General features: G+C 41.8%; 1 protein-coding gene across 4 annotated transcripts in view; it reads left to right on the top strand.

Annotated features, from left to right (window-relative positions):
* The window catches only part of LOC109464916 (kelch-like protein 6), a 19,341-nt gene extending 9,491 nt beyond the window's left edge, over positions 1–9,850 (top strand). The window contains exons 2-7 of one of the 4 annotated variants that reach the window (XM_019762022.1): positions 5,631–6,026; positions 6,478–6,738; positions 7,127–7,266; positions 7,762–7,959; positions 8,098–9,063; positions 9,161–9,849. In XM_019762022.1, coding sequence (XP_019617581.1) covers positions 5,631–6,026; positions 6,478–6,738; positions 7,127–7,266; positions 7,762–7,959; positions 8,098–9,046 — 1,944 coding nt within the window. In that variant the 3' untranslated portion in view covers positions 9,047–9,063; positions 9,161–9,849. Of the gene's footprint in view, positions 1–5,630; positions 6,027–6,477; positions 6,739–7,126; positions 7,267–7,761; positions 7,960–8,097 lie in introns of all 4 variants that reach the window. The other 3 variants (XM_019762023.1, XM_019762024.1, XM_019762025.1) reach the window with 3 other exon arrangements.
* The last annotated feature ends 208 nt before the right edge of the window (positions 9,851–10,058 follow it).

Consider the following 10,058-nt stretch of genomic DNA (forward strand, 5'->3'; position numbering starts at 1 on the left):
ACGATAGCAAAATCTACTATTGCGTCTTAATATAAATGTTTACCAATTTACTATGTACAGGTTCAACTTCTTCTCTCTTCCTTAACACAGTTGCAAATTTAAGACCTGATGATAAAAAGAAAGTACGGTGGAAATTTCATATAAAGGAATCAAAACTATTAGAGGCAGATTGATACATATACTGAGTCTTATAGACAGACTGTCGAAAATACAGACAAGAAGTTGCAATCTGGAGGAATTTCATTTTGGGGAATAGGTATTCTTGCATAACTATTTAGTGGTTACAATTTACTGATGTCACAGCGTATAACAAGTTATTTTTCAAGAAATACAAGAAAGGGAAAATAACACACAAAGATTGAGCAAGATGTCATTCTCTACACTATTTCTAACCTACATAAACTACGTCTTGGCCACTATGTAAGGCCACAGCAAGTAAATTTCTTCTGCTTTCTCCTGGCTTCTCCTGTATTCTCCTGCTTTCTCCTGTGTTCTCCTGGTTTCTCCTGTGTTCTACCGCTTTCTCCTGTGTTCTCCTGCTTTCTCCTGTGTTCTACCGCTTTCTCCTGTGTTCTCCTGGTTTCTCCTGTATTCTCCTGCTTTCTCCTGTGTTCTACTGCTTTCTCCTGTGTTCTCCTGCTTTCTCCCGGTTTCTCCTGTATTCTCCTGCTTTCTCCTGTGTTCTCCTACTTTCTCCTGTGTTCTCCTGCTTTCTCCTGTATTCTCCTGCTTTCTCCTGTATTCTCCTGCTTTCTCCTGTATTGTCCTGTGTTCTCCTGGTTTCTCCTGTGTTCTCCTGGTTTCTCCTGTGTTCTCCTGGTTTCTCCTGTGTTCTCCTGGTTTCTCCTGTGTTCTCCTGGTTTCTCCTGCTTCCTCCTGCTTTCTCCTGTATTCTCCTGCTTTCTCCTGTGTTCTCCTACTTTCTACTGTATTCTCCTGGTTTCTCAAGTGTTCTCCTGCTTCCTCCTGCTTTCTTCTGCTTTCTCCTGTATTCTCCTGGTTTCTCCTGTGTTCTCCTACTTTCTCCTGTATTCTCCTGCTTTCTCCTGCCTCCTCCTGCTTTCTCCTGTATTCTCCTGGTTTCTCCTGTGTTCTCCTACTTTCTCCTGTGTTCTCCTACTTTCTCCTGTGTTCTCCTGTTTTCTCCTGTGTTCTCCTGCTTTCTCCTGGTTTCTCCTGGTTTCTCCTGTATTCTCCTGCTTTCTCCTGCTTTTTCCTGTGTTCTCCTGCTTTCTTCTGGTTTCTCCTGTATTCTCCTGCTTTCTCCTGGTTTCTCCTGCGTTCCACTGCTTTCTCCTGTATTCTCCTGTGTTCTCCTGCTTTCTCCCGTATTCTCTTGCTTTCTCCTACTTTCTCCTGTATTCTCCTGGTTTCTCCTGTGTTCTCCTGTATTCTCCTGTGTTCTCCTGCTTTCTCCTGTGTTCTCCTGGTTTCTCCTGCTTCCTCCTGCTTTCTCCTGTATTCTCCTGCTTTCTCCTGTGTTCTCCTACTTTCTCCTGTGTTCTCCTGCTTTCTCCTGTGTTCTCCTGCATTCTCCTGTATTCTCCTGCTTTCTCCTGTATTCTCCTGTGTTCTCCTGGTTTCTCCTGTGTTCTCCTGGTTTCTCCTGTGTTCTCCTGCTTTCTCCTGTGTTCTCCTACTTTCTCCTGTATTCTCCTGCTTTCTCCTGTATTCTCCTGCTTTCTCCTGTGTTCTCCTGCTTTCTCCTACTTTCTCCTGTGTTCTCCTACTTTCTCCCGTATTCTCCTGCTTTCTCCTGCTTTTTCCTGTGTTCTCCTGCTTTCTCCTGGTTTCTCCTGTATTCTCCTGGTTTCTCCTGCGTTCCACTGCTTTCTCCTGTATTCTCCTGTGTTCTCTTGCTTTCTCCTACTTTCTCCTGTATTCTCCTGGTTTCTCCTGTGTTCTCCTGTATTCTCCTGCTTTCTCCTGTGTTCTCCTGCTTTCTCCTGTGTTCTCCTGCTTTCTCCTGGTTTTTCCTGTATTCTCCTGCTTTCTCCTGTGTTCTCCTACTTTCTCCTGTGTTCTCCTGCTTTCTCCTGTGTTCTCCTGCTTTCTCCTACTTTCTCCTGTGTTCTCCTGTGTTCTCCTACTTCCTCCTGTGTTCTCTTGCATTCTCCTGCTTTCTCGTTTTTTTTACTTTATTCTGTTAAGTTATTACGTATTTGCAAGGTATTTGCATGTATAAGCACCTCATTTACATACTCGGGACAAAATAAATGGTCCCTTTACCCTAAATGCAGGCGCCCTCCCCACCTCGGCCGTCCAATTTGCCGGCAAATTTCTACTTTTTTAAAGGGTTTCGGGACCTAAAAACTAACACCAGAGGGAAAATAAACCACATACGTTATTTTTATGGTAAAAATCGCTAAAATGGACCAGGCATTTTTCTGCCGCGTTGCCGATTTTGAGATTCAGGACTTGCGGCCACCATGTGCTTTACGTCGATAGCGAATTTTCTGCGGTTTCGTAAACGTATCGGCTTTTTTGTTAAACTTATTTTCGGGGTCGAGGGCTTTGTTTTACAAACAAATCAGACAATAAGCGTTGTTTACACGGCTTCAAAACGCTAGCGGGGCGCCCGATGTTCCACCAATGACAGCGATTCTCTCGGTAGCGTCGTGCAAATGTTTTGGTTCAGCAATATGCAGGGGTCCACACAAAAATAAGTCTAGGGTCGGCGGTTTTTTTTAGGGTCGGTCGGGAAACAGGAAACACAACATTTATTTTCCTAGGCCCTATGTTATTGTTGTCCTTGTTTAGTAGTAATATCTTGCTAGATGCTGTCTGTTGGTGCTGGTTTACGCTTGGTTCAGTTCAACTTGTCTCTCTTGGTGCCTTGTGCTGATTCTGGAATTGTCTTGAGGAGAGCATCTATCTACTGAGGAACATGTTCTGGCCTAATTCTTTCTTTACAGGTCAATTGGGGGACACTGTAAATTGAACCCATTGGGTCAGCTAGCGTGAAGTTTTTGTGTTGCAACTTAATTAGTCCCATACATGAGCATGGTAACAACACAAAAAACCTTGTGTGCACCGATACACTGGCTCAAAATCCTTTTTTCTTTACTGGTGCAGGTAACATTGAAAATTACGTACACCAGACAAATTAGCTACACTATTAAAAGTTTTGGGAAAAATGAATCACACTAAAACTGTTCAAAAGCCACTGCTATTATTTCTTTTTAAGTTTTATACACCATATATTGAAACATGTCAAGTTCCATAACAAAGTCCATGGAACTTCAACCCATACCCATACCATTCTTTTTAGACTTGAATGTTAAAATCTAAACACACCAATGAGACTTTCTGGTATAACTATATTAAAGTAAAGGAATGTGTGAAACCCAACCATGAAGTCGTCAGTTACAAGGCGGCACCAAATTTCAATGGATTAAGGGCAGAAGACAACAGAAATTTTTGAACTTGTTTGGAGTTTGTGGTGATATAGGCACTTAGTGAGCAGAAGTTAGGGAATTGATACGTTCTGTTTAAATTATTTTGACTAAGATAGTCAGTCAAACTTGTGTACTAGTAAGGAAGCAAGGAAGTAGAGGTTCAGTCCTGGGCTTGGAGGTTCAACCACCCTACCTGTGTCCCATCCTCTGCAGTTTCTGCCAGCTCTCGACACATTAGGGTCATGCTATAGCTAGCCTGGATTCCAAACCCATAGCACACTGGACACAAAATATCACTGAGATATTTTGTGTCAGGTGTGCTATGGGTTCGGAACCCAGGCTAGCTTACGTAATAGCCTGGATGTTAGACCCAAGCACACTAGGCCCAAAGCATCCAGCCTCTAGGGTAACTAGTGGTGACATGCTGTACAGATTGTCGGGTCTCTTTTGCCTTTTTGGTCTTTTGGTCTTTTGCCCTCACAGTCATCCTGTGAACCAGGAGTATGAAGGGTCATCTACAGGTCACTTGTGTAAGTGATACAGCATGAAATCTAAATCTGCTGACAATATTCATATACATTTTATATTATAACAAGCAGGCTGAAAAAACTCAGTGTCCCTAGTCTTCCCCACAAATTCAAATTGATAAGGTCCTTTTTGTACCCATTTTAGTGGTAGGTCTATAGTCCAGGTACCAGTACACTACAGATGCCTGCCCTGACTCAGTCTATTGCCCTGTGTTTGGGGTCACTGGAGTAAAACTGATACTTTTGGGTCATCTTCCATGAAATCTCAATTTGCTGAAACAAAAAACACAGAGTCTTGTAAGATTTCTTTGGCCTGATATATATTCTAGATGAGAGTAAAATTTAAACTATATTGTCTATATATTTTTGGGAATCTGATGAGATCACGCTAAATATGACTGACACAAAGACTCTACTGAGTTTAGTACTGTGTAACAGGTCTCTAAACTCAGTAGATGAAGATGTTCCACCAAACTCCAAAAGTAGGTCAAGCAATATCAATCATCTGCCAGTGTCTAGATCATGTAAAAATATCTCCAGCATTTCTTGACCATAGAGTTGTCAAATGTACAACTGAAGGTAAACACATCATAATGGATTTGACAACAAGTACAATGTTTGTAACTGAGACAAGAATTTAGTAGTGCCCGTGGCAGAGTGAGACTGTGACATACAGACATGAAAGAAAATGTACTGGCTCAGTATAACTAACTTCAGTATTCATTTTTTACTGAAGTATACGTATATGATTATAAAGAATTTCTTGGTTTGACTTCGCCATCATAAGAGGCTGAAAGAAGCAGGCAATCTGAAACAGCTACCACATTCTGCCTGTGAAAATATGCAAATCTTGACTCCCAAGGGATCTTAATTTAACTTTTTGTAGTTTAAAACTTTAGAGGATAAAACAGATATGAAATGGAATTAAGTATCATAGTTATCCTAGAGTACAGAACCTTTTTTTGAGTGATTTTCAAATATGTTCAGTTATCACGCGCGCGTGAAAGAATCTGCTTGAAAACATCTGAAATTTAGGTTATATGTAAATATGTAATTACCAATTGTCTTACAATACAAAACCTGATGCTAGGAACAATCTCTTGTATTTGTGACATTTTTGAGTGGTTTGCAAGGTAACCTATTCCCATGGGACCTACAGAATCAGTAGATTTTAAAGCTAAGACCATGGCTAACAGATGGAAAATTATATCATGGGATCACATTTTGTTATCTTAGAATTTTGTACTGCATATTTTCTGACATAATTCAGGAAATTAATTTTTTCACGCGCAAATTTTTCATGCACAAATTTTTCACGCACAAATTTTTCACGCGCCGAAAACCCGTTCCCATCTTTTGTCTCCAATTTTCTATATACGTTTGTTACGTGTCTGTCATATCTTGACCTGTACCTAGCCCGTCGTGGCATGAATGTACAATAAAGGTATTTCAATTTCAATTATCATCAGAACAAGTCCATCGGTGTAAATTGTAGCCAGCTGCCGCCACGCCGCGTGCCCGTGAAGCTGGTGTGTTACAGCAAAAGGCGGTTATACTGGCTATACAGATACAGAAAAGCATATCCAGTTGCTTGAGTAACTGTTTTTGGCACAAAGAAACATCTGTTTCCAGAAAATTAACAACTTACTAGTAACTATAAATGATATATTTGAAAATTTATTTATTGTTTGCTTTGATGCTACAGGGTTTGGATGCAGACATGTTTGAAGAGATCCTGAGTTACATCTACTCGGGAACCCTCCACGTGTCTCTGGACAGAGTGCAGCCCCTGTACCAGGCAGCCGACCTCCTGCAGATGGACTATGTGAGAGACACCTGCACCAGCTACATGGCCATGAACGTGGAGCTCTCCACCAGCTCAGTCCGTCTTCGTTCCTACCAAGACGAGAGCTATCTGCGCGGGTTTCTTGGAGCTGTGGGCGACTTACAGAAGGAAGGGGCACTACAGGATGTCGTCCTTGAAGTCGAGGACCGGCGGTTTCCCTGCCATCGGCTTGTTCTGTCCGCGGCCAGCCACTACTTCAGAGCCATGTTTACAAGCGACATGGCGGAACGTCGCCAGAACACGGTTGTTTTACAGGTAAAATGTAGGGTTGGCAGAACGTTTAAAGTGTTACAACAAGACCACAAAACACCTTGCTTCATACAAGTGTCTTGATAAGATGTTTTTTGTCAAATGAATACAATCGGCTTTTTTTTTCAACCCTTGGTCAGACCGTTTCTTTCCTAGAACGATCGCAGATTGGAACTCGCTGTCACCAAGTACAATAGGGGTACATCATTATTATCATCAGAACAAGTCCATCGGTGTAAATTGTAGCCAGCTGCCGCCACGCCGCGTGCCCGTGAAGCTGGTGTGTTACGCCAAAGGGCGGTTATATTGGCTATACAGATACAGAAAATTAAAACATATCCAGTTGCTTGAGTAACTGTTTTTGGCACAAAGAAACATCTGTTTCCAGAAAATTAACAACTAGTAACTGTAAATGATATATTTGAAAATTTATTTATTGTTTGCTTTGATGCTACAGGGCTTGGATGCAGACATGTTTGAGGAGATCCTGAGTTACATCTACTCGGGAACCCTCCATGTGTCTCTGGACAGAGTGCAGCCCCTGTACCAGGCAGCCGACCTCCTACAGATGGACTATGTGAGAGACACCTGCAGCAGCTACATGGCCATGAACGTGGAGGGCTCCACCTGTGTGGACCTGTACAAGTTTGCTGATGTTTTCATGGTGGAAGTTGTTCTGAAGGCTTGTCTGGAGTATATATGTCAGCATTTTGTGGAGGTCGGTCTTCAATTACATTGTGATCTGAGGGACTTTTATAAAATAAATTTTCGTGCATGTCACTGCTCCTAGAGACATCTCATTGTCATTATTAGATAGCTTTAAACAGTGTCTAGAGTAAGGTGTTCAAGGGTTAGGTGTAACAAGTCGATCGGTGTAATGAAGCCAGCTGGTGGGTTACACCGAAAGGCGGTTATACCGGCTATACAGATCTCTCCAGGATATTCTATTTACAGCATATATAACTTCCAAATGACCCTGGAGACCCCACAAAGTGTGTTAAAGACTTGGTCATCCAGCCTGCTCCTAAACTACTGGTGTAAAACTTAATGAAGACACATATATATTTGAATTGCCAATTATTTTAAAGCATGTCACACCTCCACAGGTTTCCTCCAGTGAGGAGTTCAGCAGCCTGAGTGTGGATCAGCTGACTGAGATCATCAGCCAGGATAAGCTGGAGGTTAAAGAGGAGACAAGAGTGTGGGAGGCTGTGGTGAGATGGGTGCAGCACAGCAGGGAGGACAGGTGAGCAACACCAAAGGAAAACATATTGTTTTTGCTCAGTTTCTTCTTCTTCTCCAGTGACCTCTGACCTGGTCAATGACCTGAACCAGGCGGTCCCTCACCATGGTAACTGGTGTTGGATTTAGATTCCTGTCACCATATTTTTTTTTTCAAACTCTATTAATATTCACAATGTTACATTAAAAAGAGATACATAGTTGACATACACCATATATGTTGATGTGTTTGAATAAGAATCGACAGAGCAGACCATATGCGAAGTTGAACATTATGCATTTGTTTTGCAAATGTTACTTTTCTAGCTGTACAGGTATCTTTTAGTGATGAAGTTAGTTGATAATTACATAATATTACTGAAGAAACCTCATACTACTGATGACATGCACATGTTGATTTTGGAAGTTGTTTACTAGTCAAATGATTTGACATCCCAGTATTATTTGCAGTGATGTAAAAATATGACCCAAAACTCTGGCTTCACCTTGTTCCCTGCAGACTGCAGCATCTACCCAGCATCCTCCCTCACATCCGCTTCAACCTGCTGACCTCAGACGACACGGCAGCCATCTTGGAACATCCCCTGGTCAGGGAGGATCCTGGGAGTTCTGAGGTCATCAGGAATGTGGTACACACCAACCAGAAGCCGAGGCTTGCAATGACCACAGAAATGGTTCTGTTGCGTCATGAAGTGAAGTATGTATAATATTATACTTGTTCTTCTTCTTTGACTCTGTTTTCAAGTTTGAATTTCTCTTCAGCATTATCTTCCTAAATCCTAGAACCAACATTGTATGTCCTGATCATTGAATGTATTTTACCTTTTATTTACAGTGGTAAAAAGATGCTGTGGATGAACCCAGGAGAAGGGAAGTACATCAGGTGTGACTATGACCAACCAGTATGTCCATACAGGGGTGTGGTTACTTGTGATAATGAGATCTATGGCTTGGCTACAGATCCAGACAGCATCTATCTGTGTAAATACAACCATGTTGAGAACAAGTGGGAACAAAAGTCTACTGTGTGCAAAGGATGTGAAAAACCGGGACTTCGATACCAGGATATATCTAACCACCTGATGGAAGTCGATGGACATCTTTTTTACCTTGATGAAGGAGAGGTGGTATTGAAGAAATACAACCAGCATAAGAATGAGTGGCAAAACTGTTCAACACCTGATATTGGTGATGAGTTTTACTCCCTCTTCGCAGTGTCCTGCAATCAGCACATCTACCTCTTCACCAAGTTAGATTACTTAGATGACGCAGACGTACCAGAAATGCATTGGTACGACCCAAGGGAAGACCGGTGGTCCAAGAAATCCCTGTCAGTCTACAGTCCTAAAGTGGAACTAGACTTCGGTATGGCAGTTGCCATGGGAACAGAGATCTTTTGGATGGATCCTGGCTACTCCAACATGTTGGTGTATGATACAGAAGCAGACAGCTGGTCTGAACATCCAGTCCCAAGCTTTCTGGAGACCCATGGAGGGAATAATCCAGACATATTCTTTGTAGATGGATCTTTCTTTGTACTCGCAAACAAGCTGCATGCAATAGTCGATTATGATTCCCCGAAATGGGTCAAGCTAGAGCTATTTCAAGAGCTTTTCGTGTATGACAGGCCTGAAGGTGTTTGGAGAGAGTCTGAACTGCCTTTTGCGCGGCAGTGTTGCTACAAGTGTACAGACGTTGTGGCGCGGATGTACCTACCATATCTGAACACCAGCCATGCAGACACACAGGATGCAGCAAACCCAGAGGGACCAAGTGGAGAATAGTTTTGGTAGTGTACAACCCATCTAGCCTGGTTACCAAACCTATTATAGCTCCAGAGTCCTACAGCCTCTCCGCAGATAGCTGTAAGACTGGGGAGCTATAATAGGTTTGGTAACCAGGCTACAACCCATCAGAGAATGTGTTGGAACATGCCAGAATGTCATGAGACTTTGATGACTTGTCTGAGTTGATTTTATAATTCATTTCCATGAATTAGAGAATAGGCAGTTGAGTTGATGGTGGTGTAGACATGCTGAAAATGTAAAAGTCTGGTTAGTTACTATGTTGGAGCATGGCAGAAAAGACAACATTTGTGGTTGATAGCAGGAATATGTAAAGGCAGTGAGTTCCTAGAACTACCTAAAGAGTTGTGTTCTTAACTTCTTACATAAACAAAAATGTGAAGTTTTATGTTAAATGATGTAAAGCAAGATAGAGAGTGAGTGTGATGTTGTAATGGTTTACTTTGGAATAGATTTAGGGAGGGGGAACTGGGAAAAACAATGTGGATAGTTGAGACCTGAAAATGGTAGAATAAGGACTGCAGAATGGCAGCAATGACATATAAATGGTGTATATTTTGTGCCTACCTTGAGTACTGTAGTTCTGTAGTGAGAACTGGAAGACGTTCGTAGTCTGTCTGAACTTGACAAATGGAGATTGACGGGTGGCTGTGATGCCAGTGGGTACAAGTAAATGTAGTAGGTCACACCTGTACAGTAGGGAGAAGTTAGATACTAGTAAACAGAACTAAGGCCACACCAATTTAATTTGTTGGTTCTCGGATTCACCTCTTCGTTTTTTTCTGATTTGCAAAAAAAATAAAAATTTGATTCTGGTCCTGAATCAACTTAAAAATACTCATGTTTTGCCCCCCAACAGTTGAGGAAAGTCCTTTTCTTCCTAGTTGTTACAGTTTTCCCATCTATCATTGCAGTGGTTTGATTAAAAGTTCAAAATTCAATGTTTAAATTTTAACCCAGCCTTTTTGTGTTGACTTCATGGTTCATTTTT

This window comes from Branchiostoma belcheri, unplaced genomic scaffold (genome assembly GCF_001625305.1).
Source record: "Branchiostoma belcheri isolate BF01 breed outbred unplaced genomic scaffold, Haploidv18h27 scaffold143, whole genome shotgun sequence".
In the NCBI taxonomy this organism is placed as follows: domain Eukaryota; kingdom Metazoa; phylum Chordata; class Leptocardii; order Amphioxiformes; family Branchiostomatidae; genus Branchiostoma; species Branchiostoma belcheri.